The sequence below is a fragment of the Tyto alba genome, unplaced genomic scaffold, assembly GCF_018691265.1.
Source record: "Tyto alba isolate M040663 unplaced genomic scaffold, T.alba_DEE_v4.0 Super-Scaffold_3, whole genome shotgun sequence".
Taxonomy (NCBI): domain Eukaryota; kingdom Metazoa; phylum Chordata; class Aves; order Strigiformes; family Tytonidae; genus Tyto; species Tyto alba.
Genome location: NW_024881304.1, coordinates 4,359,869 through 4,381,027, shown reverse-complemented (window position 1 = coordinate 4,381,027; position 21,159 = coordinate 4,359,869). Strand labels below are relative to the sequence as shown.

The window sequence follows — 21,159 nt, the reverse complement described above, 5'->3', positions numbered from 1 at the left end:
ATAATTTTAACATATTACCTGCATTTATGCCCATTATGCACCGTGTAGCACCCACTACTTTATAAACACTCTTGTATTTCTCCATTTTTGGAGTGGTATATTACCTAACTCTTGTATTAATTATAAACATTTATTTTGTATACATCATTACAGATACTTTTCTTTCACAATTGCTTTCAGTTGTTTGCATGAGTTTATTTCGGGAATACAAAACATTTCTAAACACCAGCCAGCTGCAAATAGTTTACTAGGGGACAGCTACATTGTCAGAGACATATATTACAATTTCAACTTCAGGCAACACCCCTGTGTTCAGCAAAAGACTTTACTTCATTGTTATTAGGAAAAAACAGGTCTCACAAAAGCAGTATTAAAGTGTTGTTATATTCATTTTTCTTACTGCTGCGTCCCAGCAGAATTACACATCCCTTCTCTACTAGATTAGGTTTGGGTTTGGTTTTGTTGGTTTTTTTTTTTTTTTTTTATATATATAAGTAAAAGCAGGCATTGTACTAAATTTGCCTATATAGCTATATACTTACCTCCAATTTTACATACATGGATTCTCCATTAGAAGAAATGCTAGCCGCTGTTTACAGGACAAAGTTTTTATAAAAATAAATTAAAGCAAATTCTCAACTTCGGGCTGAATATGCCCACCAATGTAATGGGAATGTAGAGAGCCACATACCTGTCATTACATGAATAGAACAAAAGCTCCCTATGGAGAGTTTTAAATACCTGCATTTGATCATTATTTCTAACATGACTATAGTGAGTTTTCACTTTCAATATTCCATCAGAAAAACAAACAAACAAAAAACCCAAAACAAAAACCAACCAAACAAAAAGGGATGGACGAGGCTCTCTTCAACCACCAGAGAAAACTGAGGCAGTGATAAAAGGACAAAAGCACTAGTTTTTATGTATGATCCTGCAGAAGTTAACTATGGAAGACTACTAAGAACATTTAATTTTTATGGAAGCTACACTGGCATGCTACCAACTACGGTTATTGTTTTACCAACAGTAATAAGAAACCGTACGCTTATCAGGCACAGCACCGAAGCTCCATTCCACAGCGGTGTAACTACTAAAATAAATGCGTTTTAGGAGTGAACCACAACCACTCGCTCTGAGGGAGAAGACGCCCCACCTGAACACCGCCCGCCCGCCCCCGGCGTCCAGCCCCACAGCGGGGCTGCTGAGGGGGACCGCGCGGTAACGGGGCGCTGCACGAGGCTGTGGCGAGGGAGCCAGGAACACAATCGCCATCCGGCTCGGCCCGCGACCGCCATTCCCTTCCCCTCCGCCCCCAGCATCCGGAAGCGAAGACCCGGTACCACAGCAGGGCACCGCCTTCAACCGCCCCTTCTGGGCATGCGCCCGCCGCCCGCGCCCGCGCAGTGGGGCCGAGAGCGGGTGACGGGGCAGCGTCCGCGGCCCGCCGCCATGGTGTACATCTCCAACGGTGAGGGGCGGCCGGTGGGATGCGGGTCGCGCCGTTTTCCGCTCAGCGGGGCGGCGGGAGACAGGCTGGAGCCCGTGCAGCGAGCGGGGGGCGGCGGCCGGGGGGGTATCGGGCCTGCGCTGGGCAGAGCGCCGGCTCCGCGCCCCACCGCTGCCCCGGGGAGCCGCGCACGTCTGGCCCGCTGCTACAGCAACCCTGCGGCCTAGGCTGGAGCCTTACGTGCGGCTAAACCGTCTTTAAGGACTTTGAAAAGTCCCAGTGCGCTCTGCATACATCGGGGGTGTAACAGAGAAGCAGCTTAACCACATCCAGAGAAACGGAGACCGCACTGGTGTCTTTTTGTAGGTTTCCCCGGACAGTGTCCGGCGGTGATCCGATCGTTTCAGGTGCTTGGACGGTACCCTGTAGGGAATGAAACTTGCTACCGCTGCTCGTGGTGTGTAATTTCTCCATCCTGTTGAGAATCCTAGATTCAGCAGATACGGTTTTGTGTCATCTACTGTAGTGTCACTGAACACCGCTGGGTGTTTTGATATGTTACAGGACAAGTTTTGGATAGCCAGAGTCGGGCTCCTTGGCGTTTGTCATCTATAACAGATTTCTTCTGGTCGATAGCAGATTTTGTGGTTCTGTTGTAAGTAGAAATTAATTGTTTTGGTGAGCTTTGTTCTAGACTTGCCATAGGTAGAAACTGCTCGGTGCTATCAGTAACACAACAGTAAAAATGTTAAATTTACTCTTCAGCATTCCATATCTACTGTCCCCAAAACATACATGAATGCTTTACTATGACTGTGGCTTTGTTTATTAAGCACTATAGTATATTTAATAAAAAGAAAAGCATACATAAAGTGATGCTAACTTACTGGCAGTTCAGATGAGTTTTCTTACATTTCTTCCATTTTAATATTGCAAAAAGAAAAAGCATGTACTTTTGTTTAACAATTTCAAATAGCTGATTAAATAATTAAGATATTTGGATAATTTGTACTGGTGACGATAGATTCTGGCTACATAAAAATAATCACACAGCAATAATCCCAAATTTATGGCCCCAGATCAAAGCCAGGTAAGAAACAAAAAGTTCTCTTGAAGTTTTCAACAGTCCTTCATTATTTCAGTGACAGGTTTATACTTTATGCACTTATGGCATATTTATTGCATATTTACCCGAAAATTAGATTTTATAATTTGAGCCTCACTGTAATTTGCAATTACTTCAGATTTTATCTTCATATGTAGAAGAAAAATTGCCAAAATTTATTGAGCAACAGTGATCTTGAGAAGATACGCTGTTTATTCCTGATCACTACTTGCTGGTTTTCAGGCCGTTTGCAATCCAAAAATACAGAAAGTAATCCTAGCAACCAATTCACTAACTCTTGTTTTATTGTTCAGTTTCCAGAGCATTATTCAGCCAGATTTGAGAAGAAGAGGCTACGCATCTTCTTCCTATTCAGGATACAATGATGGAAGAGGGTATTTTTTTCATATTCATATTAGTTCTGATTTCTTTTTTCCTTATCTTACCAAAAAGACATAATGTATTCAAATTACACTTGTGATTTTAATTGAATCGGGTAATGTAAAAAGCCTAAAGTGTTGTTTATCTGCAGTATTTTGTCTGAAATTCATTGATAAAAATACGTAGCTTTGGACAGCTGTAATAACAGTACAGTCTAACTATTTCTCAAACCTGCCTAATAGACAATGTGCATCTTTGCTGAAATTTTTTTCTTAGACTTGCTTATACTCAACATTTGATTGACATTAAATTCGTCATTTCATGTATTAGATTACCTACAGATAAAGTAAAACATGTTGTTATAGGGATATAATTTGTATAAACACTGTAGTTGCTGTGTTTCTTTGTTCTTAATGGTTTCCCTAACTTTTTTGTAGGACCATGTAAAAGCCTCAGTTAGCTATAGCTTACTCCTGTGAGACAGGAGTAATTGGAAGAGTTTTCATAAGAGAATTTTTGTGAAAGCAGGGTTGGGGTTTTTTTTTACAGCTTTTCACATGAAACCCAAACAACTTTTCCAGAGGTTCTAACTTTTTAATTATTATCATTTAGAGCGATGTTACTATATTTCTAGTTTGACAATTTAATGCCAATTGAATAGATGTTGTTTTCCTTGCTTGCCTTTCAGGCCTCCAGCACATCCTCGTCGTAGGATGGGTCGAATAAATAACTGGGGTGGAGGCCCCAGTCCACCACCAATGGCTGGTGGTGGATGAGGAAGGTAACTCCAAATCTGCTGTATCCTGCTTTGATTTTTTTTTTTTTTTTTTTTAAATAACAATGATAATTGAAGGTTAAGGTATAATGGAGTGTTATGTCCTCCTTTTGCAAAAGTTACCAAAACTGGAAGAGAATCAAAGTAGTTACATACCTTCTGTAAAGGTGGGGAAAAAGGGAGCAGGAGCGTGTGTTAAAAGGTTTTGGCTCAGAAATGGTAATCTTCTACTTTTAATTGCATAGAAGTGGATATACGAAGTTTAGCAAAGCTTTTTGAACACAGCTGATAAAAAAACCCTATAACTTTATATTAGCAGCCAAAAGAGATTAAAAGTCCAGATCAGTAGTGACTGAAACTTTGTTTGCATTTCTAATAGTTATCATAGGACACATGAGGTTTTTTTGTTTTAAGTAGATACTTCTCAATAGAAGGAAAAATAATTAATTTGTTACAAGACTATTAGTAAGAACCTTTTTTCCTGTTACAGTGCTATAACTATGCAAATCTTGAATTCTTAGTATAGCATAAAAATCAGAACTGCTTAGAAAGGGGGGCAAAAAAACATTTTAAAAGTCCTGGTCTTTAAATTTTTTACAGCTGCCTGAACTTTAATTCTGTTTTATTAATTAGTTTGGCTGGTGGGAATTTCATCTAACACTGAATGTATATATAGGTTTAATTTACTTTAAGACTTAAGTAAACAATCCTTCTTTTTCATGAATCACTCCCCATTGTTACCATAACAAAAGTTACAAGAAATAAACCATGCGTGTGGTTAATACCTGTAAATCTTGTAGAAAAAAGATCATATTCCAAAAAGCACATACACCACTGTATCCCTAGAAGGATAAACTTCCCATGATTTTTTTTTCTTTTTTCATTTGTGGTTTTGTTTTTTAATTTTGTCTAGATATGAGGCCAGCAAAGGCTGTGGGGAGGGCTTTTGGGTTATGGCAATGTGTAATCTGCTCAGGAATAGAAGTTTGCCAGCCTTGAGAATGTCTCATTTAGATAAATTTAAATATTTTAAAGTTGTTACATAATTTTATTTCTCAAAGAAAGGTCTTGTTGTCTTTAAATGTAATTACTTCATCTTTTAGGTAAACGCCTGCTGAAGAGGCAGGCAAAAGCATACACATTTGCAAGATGAAAGGGAAGGAGACTTCAGTGGTGGACCAAATGAATCTGAATGTTGTGAATGTGTGTGTCTAACTGGAAACTGTTCTGTGATCAAAGCAGATTAATGAAGTTGTACTGGGAACTCCTTCTTCAAGGATCCGGTGTAACTGAGCCACAGTTTTATTAAATACATGTTTACTGTCTAAAGTCTTTGTATAGTTTCTGAACATTTTACTGTAGTTGCAAGTAATAAGTAAATTGTATTTGGCTTGTCACAAGGCTTTCTCATCATTTTTAGGAAAACAAAATGTCTGAAACACAGTAAGCCCTTTTCTGTTCAAATAAGGAAGAATACGTATTTATATTTGATACAGAAGGTCCCTCAAGAGTCAAAGCAGTGCTTCCTAGTAGGTTTTGTATTTATTTTTGTCAGCACTGACATTCTGTGCTCTGCCGTATTTTCATGGTATTGATGATACTTTAAAAACACTTTTAAAATGTAATTTACAAATTACTTTGTTTTACAGTCCTTGCCTTTTACAAACTCGCTTCCGTAAAGGCCTATAATGGGTTTTATAACATGTCTGTTTTGTAAGTACCTTTTGAAACAGCTTCCTTTTCCACTATAAACTTACTCAAATGTGCAAGCCTATTTGTTTTACAAATTTTGATAAGACATTTTCCAATAAAATTAGACTTCATTTTTATTACCTGAAAAAAAAGGTAGTGAACTGAAATACCGAGTGCTAACACAGAAGAGTTACTTTCTTTCATGGAGTAACTACCTTTTAACTAACTTACCCATTTCAGGATGAGAGTTTCTGTTCTTGGGTTTTGTTTGGGGTTTGATTTTTTTCTGTTCAGTAGGAGAGAGCTGCATCTATTTGAGAAAAGATTAGCTGCCAAGAATCCAGATTAAAGTATCTTCTACAAGGTGCCACTGCACATTTTTTACTTAAACCTCTCCAATAATCTCCTTAGCAAGAAATTACAATATCCCACACTGCCCCTTGGCTAACAGAAGCATCTACTAATGAGCTGGCTTTTGCTAGGCAGCTATGGTGAAATCCCCTCCTTCAGTGGCTCTTGCTCCATGTACCCAACACAAAATTACTATATTTTAAACTTGCTGTATAACAGCAGCCTTCAGTCTGACAAACACATCTTCCTCAACTCCCCTCAAACATTGTATCTTCGTAAAGGAACTTCCCGCCCACAGATCCGGAGTGTGGAAGCAGGTAGGTCATCGTTAGTTCCTCACAGGTATATCAGCTGTACTATCATTTATTTATATTTTGAAGTTGTTCGGGGGACTGTACTACCCTTCCTGCCGCCTCCCCTGCAGGAACAGCGCCGGCTGGCGGGGCTCGGCCGTTGCTGGGTGAGGCATCCCGCAGCGGCACAGGCGCTCCCCAGGCTCTCTCTGCTGAACGTTGCCCGTTTCCCCGGGGCCGGGGCCGTGCTCCCCCGCCGGGCCCGCCTGAGGGGCGGTGCCGGGCGCGGGCCCGCCCACTTCCGCCCCACGCGGAGGCCGGGCTCGGTGCCGCTTCCGCCCGGCGCCGCTCGGCCGGCGGGGAGCATGACCCAGGCGGAGAAAGGCGAGGCGGAGAACGGGAAGGACAAGGAGCGCGACCGGGAGCGCGAGCAGCGCGGCGTCAAGCGGCCCATCGTCCCCGCCGCCGTGCCCGAGTCCCTGCAGGAGGTGAGGCCCGGCCGGCGGTGAGGGGCAGGGCCGGGGCGGCGGCCGCTCCCTTCCCGCCGGCCGGGCGAACGGCTGCGGGGGGGGGGGCGGGGGCCGCGGGGACCCCTGCCCACTCCCGCGCGCCTTGTGGTGCTTTCAGCAAATACAGAGCAACTTCATCGTGGTGATACACCCCGGCTCGACGACTCTGCGGCTCGGGAGGGCCACGGACACGCTGCCCGTGGGCATTCCGCATGTCATCGCGCGGCGACACAAGCAGCAGGGACAGGCGGCCTACCGGGACAGCTGGCTCCTGAGGGACGGGCTCAACGTAAGCTGCGCCGCGCACCTGCGGGGGGGGGGGGGTTAACTACGTATTTCTGTGGCCTTTTTCACTTGTGTAATGTGTATCTTCCCATCACGCGTTACATTTTTTTTCCAGAGAAGACTGCTTCGCAAGGCAAACTTTTTTCCCATTTAATGTGCTGTAGATGTCACCTTACTTAATAGATTGGCACGAGTCCTTGCTTGCTTTTTTTTTTTTTGATCTGTTCACAGTGAACTAAATCTAATCAGTTGGTAGGTTGAGGGTTTGCATGCATTGATTCCACTGCTCTGTGGTCTGATATCTCACACTGTATTTCTGTTTATGGAATGCCAACTGTAGAACTAGAATTGGACTGCTTGGATAACCTAGTAAGTAATTCTAGTCCAACCTACTCAAAAAATATATGTAGTGATTTTTTTAGTAATATGACTCTGTCCAAAAAATCATTAATCAGACTAATGCCTCTAATATTAAACCTCACCTTCACATAATTGAGATCTATTTAAACACTTTTGCTCCTACTTAGTATTGCTGTAGTTAAATTGATAATGTCCAGAGCTCATCACTCTGGAGATGAAGTCCAGCAGCCATTACAATCATTCAAAAGACTCAAGTTGCCTTAGATAAATGTTGGGAACTCTAATGTAAACAATTTTCTTTAAAAATAAGCATATGTTCATTGTACAATATGCAAACCTTCAGTCTATCAACTATAGTAATGATTGCATTGTTTAGTAATAGCTTCAGTATTACCAGCAGACAGACACATAGTTAGAGAGTAAGTATTTACGTTGCATATTTGTGGGTTTTGTTTAGAAACCTGAAAGTACCGAGCAGAGACAAAATGGCCTTAAAATGGTGGACCAAGCAATATGGTCCAAAAAGATGTCAAATGGCGCAAGGCGTATACCAGTGTCACCTGATCAGGTAACTCATTCTTAAGTTTTTTATTAAGTTGTTTATTCATACAGTCATTTGTTGTGATGCTATGTTTTAGTGGACAAGAATAGATATCCTTTACACACCAGATATGGGTAGTGCTATTGTGTGACCTAATTCTGAAGATCTGAGGAAATGAAGATTTAAAATGGTTCTTTGAGGACTGGGGTCAGAGGGTGTTTCTTTTTTCTTAAATGCATAAAAAGTGACTGATAAAATATTTATCAACATCTTTTGTTTTGATTACATTTCAGGCCAGGTCATACAACAGACAGATGCGGCCAGCTATTTTAGATCACAGCTCTGGGGCCAAGTGGACAAACACAGCAAATCATCCTGAATTTTTGGTAGGAGAAGAGGTAAGATTTTCCCACTGAAATGACACTTTGTATTGTGTTTTAATGCAGCTGTGTAATCAGTAGCAGTTTGCTATATGTTAGTATGTACTGAAAGACATATAAATTTAGTCAAGCAATACATGAGAAGCTTTGCTATGGACTAACTGAATATTTACTATCGTTCAGCAAGACCAGACAGTTTCCCCCACTTGCCTAACAAGTATCCTGGATTCTCTGCTGCTATAAATCAGTGTTTCTGCGGGGACTAGGTGAGAACTTTGTCCATGTGGTATAATTCAGAGAAGACGCAGGAAACTGATAAAAGGATCAGTGCATGGAATCACTGCTGAGTAATTTGGTATTCATGAGCTTCAAAGAATCTTAAAATTATTCTAGTTACTAATTTGAGATCATGGAAAAATACACTGTTATGTTTGGTAGATGTCCATGGTTATGAAAATCCAAACAATTTAAACCATGTATTTAACGTCTTTTTTAATTTTAAAGCTGTTAAAAAGAAATCCACTGTATTGCTGTCACATTGGCCTGAGTGCTGCTGCATGTCTTGTTGTGTCCCCTTCTGAAATATTTTTCTAGTATTTGTTACTAATCTTTTGGGAAAAGCAATGTATAGAATATCATTTCTTATTTTCAGGCACTGTATGTTAATCCACTAGATTCTTATAATATACATTGGCCTATTAGAAGAGGGCAGTTGAATCTCCACACAGGACCTGGTGGCTCCCTCACTGCAGTATTAGCAGACCTTGAAGTTATATGGTCACATGCAATACAAAAATATCTGGAAATACCACTGAAAGACCTAAAGGTGAGCTGTGAACACAGTAATGTGGGCTGTATCCCCTTCTGTAAATATTACTATAAAAGACAAGCAACCTGCTGTTATTGGTAGCTTCTTACTGGTGGTTTTCCTAACAAATTAAATTAAATTAATTTAAAATTAAATTCCTTCTGCTGGTGAGCATGGTTCCTAAGACTTCATTTGGAATTTTGCCATGTCTTTAAGACAAAAATTGTTAATAGAACTTCTAACAAGAAGGTTTGGAGATCCCATTCTAGAAATTTTACAGTCTTAGTCTGTTTGTTTGGGTTTTTTTTGTTGGCTGTAAAGGAGGCAACTGTGGAATGGTTGCCTAATACTTGCATAATTTCTTGTCCTTGCCAAGTAGGTGTTTTTCTTGTATCTGATGTACTTTTAAACATTTTAGTCTCCTATAAACTCTTAATTTGGTACTTACTTGAACTAATTTTTTTAAGTATTAAAAACCTTCCCACTTTCCATGATTTTGTTTCTTTTAATAACTTGTGTATTATGCTTTCTTCCTTAGCACCAGGCACTCAGGAATGTAAAGAGAAACTTACATTCCTGAAACTTTGAGAGTTGGCTTCAATTCACTGTTCTTATCTTCAGTACTACAGGTGCATTTTACTAATTCCAGACATCTATAACAAACAACACGTGAAAGAACTGGTAAATATGATCCTAATGAAGATGGGCTTCTCAGGTAAAACCATACATAAGCAAGCACTTACTGATTAATAGCATAAAGATAGTTTTTTTTCATTTAAGGCACATTTTTTCACATCAATCCCAGTTTGTCTGGGACTAGCACCTTTCATCTTTTGCTATTCCCATAACCGTTGTCTCTTTTAATGGGACAAAATGGGTGGCTCGCATCGAAACAAGTTTTTTGGTTTGCTATTATATATTCTAGCCATGGGCTTCTCACTTCAGCTGAGACAAAAGTAGCAACAGTCTGATTTCTCAAATATTTCTAAAATGCACAGTGTTAACTCTATGGAGCATTATGATTCTTAGACTTCTTGCAAAAATAAGAACATTTGAGTATAGGCATTCACACTGCTCTTAGCTTTCTTCAGGACTTTAAGGGCTTGCCCAACAAAAATTCTGTAACCCCCCCCATCTTCACTAAGTATACAGACTTTCAGTGCAGAGTCAGACTATTAGTAGATCTTAGAAGACATTAAGATGTCATTTAAATGTCAGCAACGTGGCTCTGGAGCTTAGCATAAATTGGATATAACTTTTTTCTCATATTGCTAGGAATTGTTGTACACCAGGAGTCTGTCTGTGCTACGTTTGGAAGTGGTTTAAGCAGTGCGTGTATAGTAGATGTGGGAGATCAGAAGACAAGTGTTTGCTGCGTAGAAGATGGTGTTTCCCATCGCAACACCAGGTATCTTTTAATATGCAGAATTATTATCAGCATGTATTTAGTTGCTTACCAAGGACTTGATTTTGAAAATGAGGAAAATTTTCCATACATACAGGGGTTTTTTACTGCAAGCCATGTAACAGGGTCATCTTGTTACAATATGAACCTTAAAGAATTCTGACTTCTTTAAAAGAAGAAAATGGGCAGAACTGATACTGTGCTCTGCAAACTATGTGGAAGTCATGATCACAGCATGTCTGAAACGTTCCTTGTATTCCTGTGTGTGCTACTGTATAGGCTAGTATTTCAGCAAATAAACAAAATAATCTTTTTCTTCTCTGTGCTTTAGGCTGTGCCTTGCATATGGGGGATCTGATGTGTCCAGGTGTTTTTATTGGCTTATGCAGCGAGCAGGATTCCCATATAGAGACTGTCAGTTAACTAATAAGTTGGATTGCCTGCTGCTTCAGCACCTAAAGGAGACATTTTGTCATCTAGACCAGGTGAGAAGGAAAATATAGTGTGTTCTCCAAGTAATTTATTTTTCCTTTGCTGAATGCTACTCTGGGAAACCTTTTTGTGAGTCCACAATTGCTTGTAAATGGAATAAATAGAATATTTTATTCAGTAGAACAACAGCTGAAGTGACAACAGCTGAAGAAGCTTTGGACTTGGAGTATTTATAACTTGTTTTATTTTTCTTCTAGTCAAAAGGAATTCCAACTCTTAGAAAGGTAGTTTCTTTGTTATTACTGAAAGAAGCTGCCAGTAGCTGCATATTTGCCATTTTTCAACTTCAGTTTTGTAAGATCTGCCAGCAGGTCTCTTCTTTTTGCATAGACTCTCATTTTAGAGGCTTAGGCGTGTGGAAAACTGTTTTGTCAGATCATGCTACAGGGAGAAATATTACAAAAGAATTCAAGAATAGGTAAATGGAATTAATAGTCTGAAGAGTTTTGTTACTTTTTGTTGTTTCCTACAGTTTAAATGAATTACGCAGTTTGACAGATATGAGAGATACAATTTTTTGTTTGCATTGGTTTTGACCTTAGGATATTTCTGGATTGCAAGATCATGAGTTCCAAATCCGGCATCCGGATTCTCCAGCTTTACTATACCAGTTCCGATTAGGGGATGAAAAATTACAGGTGATTTTTTTTTTTTTTTTAAATTATTAAATTACAAGTAGTATATTCAAGCTCAGCACCTCACTTTGCATCAGCCTGGTGCTACTAAGCCCACATGACTTAGGAATTGTTCTTAACATATGCTTGTTGATAGTTTTAAAATTAATTACTATATATATGAATGGGCCTAATGCAGCACTAGTAGATGCACAAGACTTCCTAACTAGCTTTAGCCAGAATGGTTCTAGCTTCAACTGAATGTGATAGTTATCCTTCAAGTGCAAGGAATGAATGCTAATTTAGCAAGTTCTTCAGCTCACCATTGAATTTTCTAATTTTGTAATGAACTGCATTTGAGTACTTATCATACAATGCCAGAATCTGCAAGGAAACTTATATACATGTACAAGTGTATTTGTTGGAATTTTTTTAAATTACACAAAGCTGAGGACACTTTAATGGTTTATAAAACTATTTGGAAAAAAAAATGTATATTTAATTTTGAATTTTGAGAAAAATAGAACAAGGTTTGTCTTTTTTTTTTTTTTTAACAGTAAATGCCAAAAAAAAAACCCAAACTATGTAGTAAAACCATGCCAAATCTCTCATTTTTCAGGCTCCAATGGCTCTGTTTTATCCAGCAACTTTTGGAATTGTTGGACAAAAAATGACAACTTTGCAACACAGGTCACAAGGTGACCCTGAGGATCCTCATGATGAGCATTATCTGCTAGCCACACAAAGTAAGCAAGAGCAGGTGTGTGAATGCTCCTTTTATTTTTCGTTAAGTATTATTTAATTGGGGAATAAAATGAGCACTCATTAGCTCATTTCAGAAACTAAAGTTTGGTACCTGGGTCAGAAGCATTAAAGATTCAGTTTAGAGTAAGGAATTATGGATGTCTAGACAAGTCTTTAATTAGAACTGTGTATTTTCAGAGTCTTAAGAGGGCTTCATATTACGGTATTGATAAAACCCTTACTTTGGGAATTGAAACTTCTATGAGGTAATGATGTGGTGCTTAACCTTTCTGTGCATAAAGGTGAAGTACAATGATGCTTAGTTAAGACTTTATATTGTTCTCTAACCTGCTGAAGATCTTTTTGCATTTTTAACAGTTCAACTTGTTTTCTCATTTTTAAGTCTGCAAAAGCTACAGCTGATAGAAAATCTATGTCAAAACCTGGTGCGTTTGAGGGAGACTTGAGAGGCCAAGCCTCTGACATTTCAGAGAGGATCTACCCACAAGAAGTGGAACTGGGATCTTCCCAGAGTGACTGTATGATATCTGGAAATGATTCAGAAGAACCTTTAACTGCACACATGTCCAGGAAAACAGCTATTTCTCAGTTTGAAGGCAAAGCCTTGGGCCTTGACAAAGCCATTCTTCATAGTATTGACTGCTGTGGTAAGAATTACATTTGTACAAATCTGTAAAATATGCATGTCAGTGTGAATTTGTGGTAACTCCTATATTTTACTGAAGTAAGATGTATATCCCTAAGTTTTATCCTCTCTAGAGGAGCTACACTGTTCCTTACACCTGCATCTTTGTTGAGGTTTCTTGAGCTAGACGTTTTGAGTCTCAAATGAATAGAAAAATAATTTTAAAAGCAAACACTTGCCCAATTCTATCTGGTTTGACCTGCAGTAAATCCTTTATAATACAAATACAGGCTGTATTAACTTTAAAAACCAGATATATTTCTATATATCCATTCATTCCAGCATCTGATGATACAAAAAAGAAGATGTACAGCTCCATCTTAGTAGTGGGAGGAGGCCTTATGTTTCATAAATCGCAAGAGTTTCTTCAGCACCGGATTCTCAACAAAATGCCACCTTCTTTCAGAAGAGTTGTTGAAAATGTTGAAGTCATCACAAGACCTAAGGTATACTGTTAACTGGTAGCTAAACGGTTAGTAAACTATGATTGGTTGAAATGTTTGAAAGATTAAAAAAATACACTCTTTCAAAACCAGAGTTTAGTTGAATATTTGAGATTTATGAGAACTTTCAGCTCATAACAGCACTCAGTACAGGCAGAAGTTAGAGGTATAGCTAAGAATGTTACTAGTGGTGTGATCACTGAAATGTTTATTAGGTAAAGGCCGTGTTCTTAAAGAAGCAGAACTGGCCCATGAAGTTAACCTGTCTGCTCAGCAAGAAATTGTGCTAGGGTTTATTATTATTATTGAGGTAAAAGAAAGTATGCCATTACAAGAACAATTTTCACTTAGCATTAATGAAGCAAAATTTGTAAAATCAAGACTTGAGTATATTTCAGAGCCTCCATTGCTGAAGGCAGGATTTTCAGGATATGCCTAGAATGCATCTTAAAAAAAAAAAAAAAGTGACTTCTCAAAACATCTTAAATATTCTTTCCATACCTTTATCTCACTACTTTTTCTGAATAATTTTGGAAAACTTTTCTTCTCCCCTCTCCCCCAAGATTCTAAGTGGTAAATACTGTTGGAAAAATTAGGATACAGCTTTTGAGAACTATGCAAAATTAGACCGGTGACTGTGTACAATCTCTGTTTTGAATTTAGGATATGGATCCCCGCTTAATTGCATGGAAAGGTGGTGCAGTTTTAGCCTGTCTTGATACCACTCAGGAGCTATGGATATATCAGCGAGAATGGCAGCGTTTTGGTGTCAGAATGTTACGAGAGCGAGCTGCATTTGTATGGTAATGGCTGTGTTTACAGTGGAACCTGCTCAGCTGAGGATTCCTTTCCCCAAATGCCCCTTTTTTCCAGTGCAGAAGTATTAATCTTCTGCTGATAGATATTTTTGTATTTTATTAAAATTAACTTCAACTGAGACTTTTCCAAAAGTGGTGCAAAAAATCATACTGAATGCACATCAATTCAGCATTGATATGCTTCATCTTTTCAATTGTATGTATTGAATTCTGTGTACAGAGTATCACAGTCATCTCCAAATTAACTACATTTATATTATACAGGATACATATATTAAAATTGCACAGTATGGGAATTTAAAGTATAGAATATTGACGTGGTAGATGTTAGCCAAGATTCATTCCAGATACACATACACAGAAGTAATAGCTGAAGAGTGCAGTCTGTGAGTTGAATGCCTTATTCTGATTCCTGCTATAATGTTACCAGGAAATTAAATTGTTATATAAGTGATCATCATGGAAAAAGTGAAATGAACCAAACCTATGCTTGCTGTTGTTATTTTGTTTATATAATAAATTATATTATTCAGTGGAAAGACTTAAGAATTCATAAGTGGGGCATTTTTTTCTTCCCTGCTCTCATCATCAAGAAGCTGTTGTTAGCTTCTCATTATCCACGGTAGTTATCCACTCTTTTCCATATTTAAAAAAATCCAATATAATGCACACAAAAGAACTAAATGCATTTTTATATAGCCCACATGAACCTCAAGCCTGTGCTACTGGTACATGGGCTTTTTCTCCCCACAAATAATCCTTAGTTACAGATTTGTTATTTGTTGGTGTTTTTCTTCTGTAATGAAGGTTCCTGCCACTCCCAGATCACAACTCAAATCCATATCTGCAATTATAATCTAGATTAAATCTATTAAAACACTTCTAACTGCAATAAATATCAAAGATCAATTAATGTAGTTTCTACAAAGCACACAAGAACTGACTTCCTTTTAATCTGCTTTCATTAAAAGTCGTAAAGAAAGAGGATATTTCCATCCAAATTATGCTGTAATCTTACCTGAAAGTGCTTTACTGCAGACTGTGGTTACATTCTTGTATTTCATTTTACTTAAGACTAGGACCTTTGGGCTCTTATATTGAAGAAAGCATACACTACTTCAAATTTTACTCGCAAGTTGAGACATCATTGCTAGGTTTGTTTTGGGGGGAGAAGGGGGAATTCCCTTAAAGAAAAGGGTCCATAATTCCTGTTCTAGACTTTTTTTTTTTTTTTTTAAGTTGCATGATTGTGATACAGAAAAGAAAGTACATAGATGCAAAGATCAACTTTGGATTTGTTGATCTACAAATGGTTCTCCACAGCAAATATTTCACAATTTCACATCAGTGGGTGCTGACACTTGGACACACTGAAGGGTGTGGTAAATTACTCTACTTTAAAAGCTACATTATGCATACAACACAATATCAAAGATGCTCTAAATGCACACTGTAACTCAACATAACAGCATCACGAAACCAGCCTTTAAGTCATGTTGGAAAACCTGTGTGCTTAACTGCAGCTGTGGCTCTCATCAGTTAACTTCACAAACTCTACACTGGATAGAGCAGTACTTCTAAATTACTTGATGGACTGTGTTCTGGTATTTACACAACCAATTCTGCCTGTTTTATTTGAGTGCAAATTTCTTATAATTTAATTTCTTATTATGGAAGTCAGTTCTCAGTTTGACACAACTTAGAAAGGTTTTGTTTAGGATTTATTTCAGCTAAGTAAGCTTGTATTAAATATGGCCCAGTAGCTACAGCGCCCTCCTGTTTGTTCAGCTATCGATACTTTTGGCCTTACTCATTTGGCTCAGTATCCAGATAACTGTTACTTTCCTATTTCTTGCCATGTACCTCACTGCACGAAGCAGAAAGGTCTCTGCAGAAGTGCTCAATGTCCTACATAAGACGGTATTTCAGACGGAAGTTCGGAGCCCTTGGCAAAATGTCTTGTGAACTCACCTCATTGAAAGAAACTGTCATATATTTTTGTGCAGAGGACTGATTTGTCATGTCACTGCAGAATAGGTTAACTGCAAGAGTGAACATATTTCCCATGCTATTGTTGTTTCTCATACTTTTACAAGAAACATCACATGCAGCACTGGGAGTATTGGAACTCCAAAGCTAATACTGTGAAAAAGTGCTAAGCAAACAAAATAAACTGCAAAAATGCTCATGTGACCTCAGTTGATGTTTGTTAATGAGGGAAAAGCTAACCAAAAATTGTCCACATTCTAAATGGTTCACTGTTTTGACTAGGGTTTAAGAGATTAGATATTTATTCTCCATTTAGGAAAAAAAAAAAAAAAAAAGGAAAAAGGCTAGGCCTACATTAGCAGGTAATGTGGTAGAATGGCAGAGACCACAGAGCAAAACAACTGGGGCCAAGGAACAGGTTTCTGAACTAAATATTTCAGGGGGAGTTACTGCAGCCCAGCCCTAGTCCAGTCCACTGGCCTGCGTGCCCGTTGGTGGTTGGGCTATGTTAGATTCGTTAGAGTACACCTTCCAGTTTCATTTCATCTGAGACATTCAAGGCTGCACCCTGCAACCACCTTGCAATGCAAACCAAACCGTAGGGAGGCCAGTGGGCAATTCCCTTCAAAAGCTCCATACCAATTTCAACTAAAACAGAAACGTAGCCACATCTGGAGTTTCCTAAATAAACATAAGAGAGAGTCTATTACAATGATACCTAAAAGGTAGTCTCTTTCATTTGATCTTATCTCACCTAAATGTATGCCTGCAGCAAAATTCAAAGAACAGGAACTGCAGAAATACTAAAGTTCAAAAAAGTGAGAACTCTTACCTTGATCTGTGATGACTCAAGCGACTGCAGCAATAATACATACTGCCACAAGTAGAGCAGCATGGAGAAAACACAAATCTTGCAGCTGAATTGATTGTGAGGATCTCTAAAAGAGAAAGCACAATCACTCTGAAACAAGTCTTGCACAGCTGAAAAAACTGTCTTCAGTTAATTAATTATTGAAACAAGTATTTCCAATGTCTGTACATGGAAGGGAAATTGTGCTGTAAGGTAATGCAAGATGGTTAATAATCACACTGAGAACTACAGACCTGTTGGCTAAGTTAATTAATTTTCTTCCCTACTTTGAAAGAAACAAGACATCAGCCTGAATCTGCTCCCTCCAAGTTCCTCCCATGTTTCTGGAATGTACCCCCTCCTGCTGCCTGACATCTATCTCATCAGTTGTTCTCATGAGCAAGAGGTACAAAATAATTCCTGAACTGCAGCATTACTGTATTAAGCATAAAACTTTAAATTTTAAGAGGAGGAAGATGAAAGGCAAACTTTGTCAAGGCCAGCATACATAAAGTCACCTAGATCCAAAGCACTCTGCTTTTTAACAGAGTTTTGACATTCAAATATCTGTGTACCAAAACATTTATTTTCCCAGGTTTTTGTAAACATACAGGGGAAAATCTGCTGAATATATATGATACGTAATTCAGCAGAAAACACTGAACAGTTTCTGTTTAATTTGCATTGAATATTGGATCAAGAATGACAAATACTCAACTAACCATTGGCTTTCATGTGCAGGCTGTTTGTTAGGTTTTGTTGTAGGCCTTAGGTAGTCATATCCATATCTGGGAAAGCAAAAAATTATCTGGGAGGGAAAAAAAAAAAAAAAAAAAAAAAGTAGAAAAATTCCAATACACAGTTAAATGTGATTTCTGCACAGATTAATTCCTTTAATTTATTTCCTTCTGAACTACAGTCTGGGCTTCTGACAGTACTGTGCTTCCTAAAACTGTTACCAGCTTTGTTTGAAACATAGTTTCCTTACAACTGATACAACTAACAAAATCAAAGAGAGATTCATGAGATAAGTAAGAATCTAAGAAAATTCAGTGTAAACATAGCAGGTATGCTTGCTTTAAGCTTTATAGCACAGCGACACTCTACATAACAATATAGACTTAAATTACCACAATGAGAAGAAGCTTGATACCTACTAATTCCTAAGTAAAAAACAAATTTAATAAGAAAAAAATTAAGTGATATACAGCACTATGCTTGTGTCTGATTTGTTAGTCAGAATTAGTACAACTCTTCACATCAATTAACTATCTAAAAACAAATACTCTTTTCACTGAAAATAAATAAAAAATATTACTTACCTCTACAGAAATACCAGTGCTCTCATCACTCCCTGGTATCCTCAAAGAAATTCTAGTTTCATTTATCTAATAAATTAAATCCTGAAGGCGGGTATGAGAGGGAGAAAAAAATTCAAAGACATTTATCACAAAAGGAGTCATTGCTAAGTTAAATCACATTTAATATTTAATAGCATTTAATAGGCTTTAAAACAATTCTGTATTCTTAACATCAGAATTACAGATAGTGCATACATTTATCTTTAAATCTACCAGTCTAATGTAACAAAAAGGTGAATATCTTAGTAAGAATTACAAGAAAGGTGTGGTTTATGTTTGTGAAGCCTAATTAACTAGTTACTATATATTTTCTTACATTCTCATGTTCATTAATTCATCTCATTCTGAAGAAATAATATTGTTTAAAAACATTCTCAGAAGTAAAGAATATAATCTCAAAAAGTAAAATAACATAAACAGTGGAGCGTGGCTCTTCTGAAAGTAGCCACAGTTGTTTTAGACGATCTCCTCAGCTCTGCTGATTTAAGTTCAGTGGAAGTATATGCCTCCTGCTGTGCCAATACAGAAGGAGAACTTAGAGACCTATGCCTTCAATTTATTATGATTTAACTGAAAGTTACCTTTGCTTCTACATTTTTTTCCAAGAAGTATTTCATACTTTTGATGCTCATCAAGCAATATTAAATATTCAAGTCCAAGACTGCTTGTTGTAAAATTCACTTCTAATTTTGATTCTATTTTACAAAGTTATACTTGGATTCCACAAACTTCCTAAAGGTTGAAAATATATCAATTTAAAATTGCTATTAGCTATTTAAGTGATGAAATGGATTTCTGCTGTGACTGTGCTTATGATAGGCACCACACCCCCTGCAGATGGCACCTCATGACCTAACAGTGTTCCTGCTTTTGAAGGGGCAAGTCAGAAGTGTTAGCTCCAGCAGGGACCCCCTGCAGTTTGAATTCAGGCACTGTTGCTTGAAAATGTATGTGGTAACAATATCTATCCCATTCAACATCCAACAAATTTAGAAACAGTAGTACTTAGTATTAATGACATGTTTGCATGCTCAAATCTGCAAAGAATTTGTTTAGTCTACTAAAGGTACTTTTGTTCACATCATAGTGTACCAAGCAGCAACTAGACTAAATTCATCATCTCAGAGAAAACAAGAACATTTCCCAATTCCATATTCACAGAATAAAATATGGCATTATTATCTAAATTAACCTGTACAGAATACCCAAAATTCCTATTTTAAGGCCATGAGTACAATATAGGGAAAGATTCAGAAGTAGATTTTAGACCCTATTCAATATTCAGGCGAAGATGACACTGTGGAACACTTCTGAAGTAGTTTTTCCCCCTTCAGTATGATGTCTATATATACACATAGCACTTACCCATTTCAATACAACTTTTGCTGTATTTCATTACATTATCTTTACAGCCTGTGAATTCAAATGGATATTTAAAATTTTAGAAAATGCATGATCTGTGTGCATTTTCACTAAAGTCTATTAAAATATGCATAAATTAATCCCTAAGTACAATATATTTTAGAAAGCACAATTCAAAGTAGGTACTAGCCTATTTAGCTCCTGCTCCATGAAAAGTAGTTTTGTCTTATTTTCTGTCACCACTTCTACGGTTAATTTTCTTATTCTCCTTACGATCTCCACCAGCCACTGTGACAACAAACTTACCATCTATGCTAAGACTCCAATTTATATTCAGGAAAGAGGACTGAAACTGTGTGTCAACTTCTTTTTCAAACAGTACAACACTGAGGTTATGAAGATCTGCTGGTGCAATGCTGTACCACTTTCTCAGCTTAGGAGCAGAACCTTGTGAAGAAATACAGCCAGGGCTTCAAATAGGCTGATCATAGCTAACATATCCCCATCTGTCCATCAGTCTCTGGATTGCATGTTTACCTAGCATTGAGGGGGGGGAAAAAAAATTAAAAAATCTCACTTTGAATTCTGAAATTCAGTATCAGTTTATGAATAACAAGCCATTCTTCTCCCACGTACCCAGAAAAATCTCTCTCTAGAAATCACAGAATGAAAAACCTGATGTTTATTCTCTTTTTTGTTCAGCTAGACAAAAGTTATTTGTCTCAGTGCTGCAATGACTGAGAAAAATCAAGAGATATGATATAAGCAGATAAAGTCATAGTACAAGCATAAGTTTGCAGATCACGCATGGGGGATGATTTCTGCACCAGTATATACATATCTCATTATACATAAGGTGAAAACATTTATTGTAAAATAATCTAAGCCATACTTTTTAAAAGTATACAAAATGCGTACTTTGCAAAATGCAATATCCCTGGGACTTGCGAACCAATTCTGTGTCTTTGGCAACACAATGAACTGAAACAGTCAGAACAGCAGCGTTCCTTTAGACAGACCTGAAGTTATGCAACAGACACGGAGCTCCTCCTCTCCTGCAGAACTGGGCAATGATCCTTAGCCGAAGATTCTGCCAGGGAGAAGTTGGGACGCGAATAGAAATCTGTCTCAGAAGGGAGGGTAAGCTCCTGGGAGAACTGAGAAGTGGAAGACTAATTTAACTGGAATCTGTTTTGTCATGGAGACAGCAAGAAAGAGAGAAAAAATTTAAAGGAGGGTGTCGCAACACAAGCTCTAGGTACGTAAAGAAAATAGGCCAATTTTAGTTTATTGTAGCAATCGCAGATTGGAAACTGAATTTTTTAAAAACTTTCTGTTTGTACATACCTGTTTCTAAGCCACACATAACAGACTGTAAGAAAGAAAATTAATGTTATTTTTTTTAAACACACAGATTGAGCACACAGCTACATAAAGACAGTATT

At 37.9% G+C, this 21,159-nt stretch overlaps 2 protein-coding genes across 4 annotated transcripts; both read left to right on the top strand.

The window, feature by feature from the left end:
- Positions 1–1,348: 1,348 nt before the first annotated feature.
- On the top strand, positions 1,349–5,040 carry SELENOK (selenoprotein K). 3 transcript variants are annotated; one of them, XM_042799685.1, is made up of 6 exons: positions 1,413–1,471; positions 1,817–1,907; positions 2,015–2,105; positions 2,870–2,950; positions 3,625–3,717; positions 4,815–5,040. In XM_042799685.1, the coding sequence occupies exons 2-6, from the start codon at positions 1,883–1,885 to the stop codon at positions 4,816–4,818; spliced, it is 294 nt and encodes a 97-aa protein (XP_042655619.1). In that variant the 5' UTR covers positions 1,413–1,471; positions 1,817–1,882; the 3' UTR covers positions 4,819–5,040. The 3 variants fall into 3 exon arrangements, with proteins under 3 accessions (XP_032840202.2, XP_032840203.2, XP_042655619.1); XM_032984311.2 differs by lacking the exon at positions 1,817–1,907 and having other exon boundaries at positions 1,349–1,471; XM_032984312.2 differs by lacking the exons at positions 1,817–1,907; positions 4,815–5,040 and having other exon boundaries at positions 1,349–1,471; positions 3,625–3,721.
- Positions 5,041–6,321: 1,281 nt separating this feature from the next.
- Positions 6,322–16,345, top strand: ACTR8 (actin related protein 8). The gene is made up of 13 exons (XM_032984310.2): positions 6,322–6,535; positions 6,675–6,845; positions 7,659–7,769; positions 8,036–8,140; positions 8,775–8,948; positions 9,552–9,645; positions 10,206–10,338; positions 10,667–10,820; positions 11,370–11,465; positions 12,061–12,201; positions 12,589–12,853; positions 13,174–13,337; positions 13,998–16,345. The coding sequence occupies exons 1-13, from the start codon at positions 6,413–6,415 to the stop codon at positions 14,139–14,141; spliced, it is 1,875 nt and encodes a 624-aa protein (XP_032840201.2). The 5' UTR covers positions 6,322–6,412; the 3' UTR covers positions 14,142–16,345.
- Positions 16,346–21,159: the final 4,814 nt, after the last annotated feature.

What these genes read in the sequence shown, in the direction of transcription:
- ACTR8 (XM_032984310.2), top strand. Translation starts at nt 6,413, where the DNA reads ATGACCCAGGCGGAGAAAGGCGAGGCGGAGAACGGGAAGGACAAGGAG. An exon ending in TACCAGTGTCACCTGATCAG is followed by an intron (nt 7,770 to 8,035) that starts GTAACTCATTCT and finishes ATTACATTTCAG; the next exon opens with GCCAGGTCATACAACAGACA. An exon ending in GTTTCCCATCGCAACACCAG is followed by an intron (nt 10,339 to 10,666) that starts GTATCTTTTAAT and finishes TCTGTGCTTTAG; the next exon opens with GCTGTGCCTTGCATATGGGG.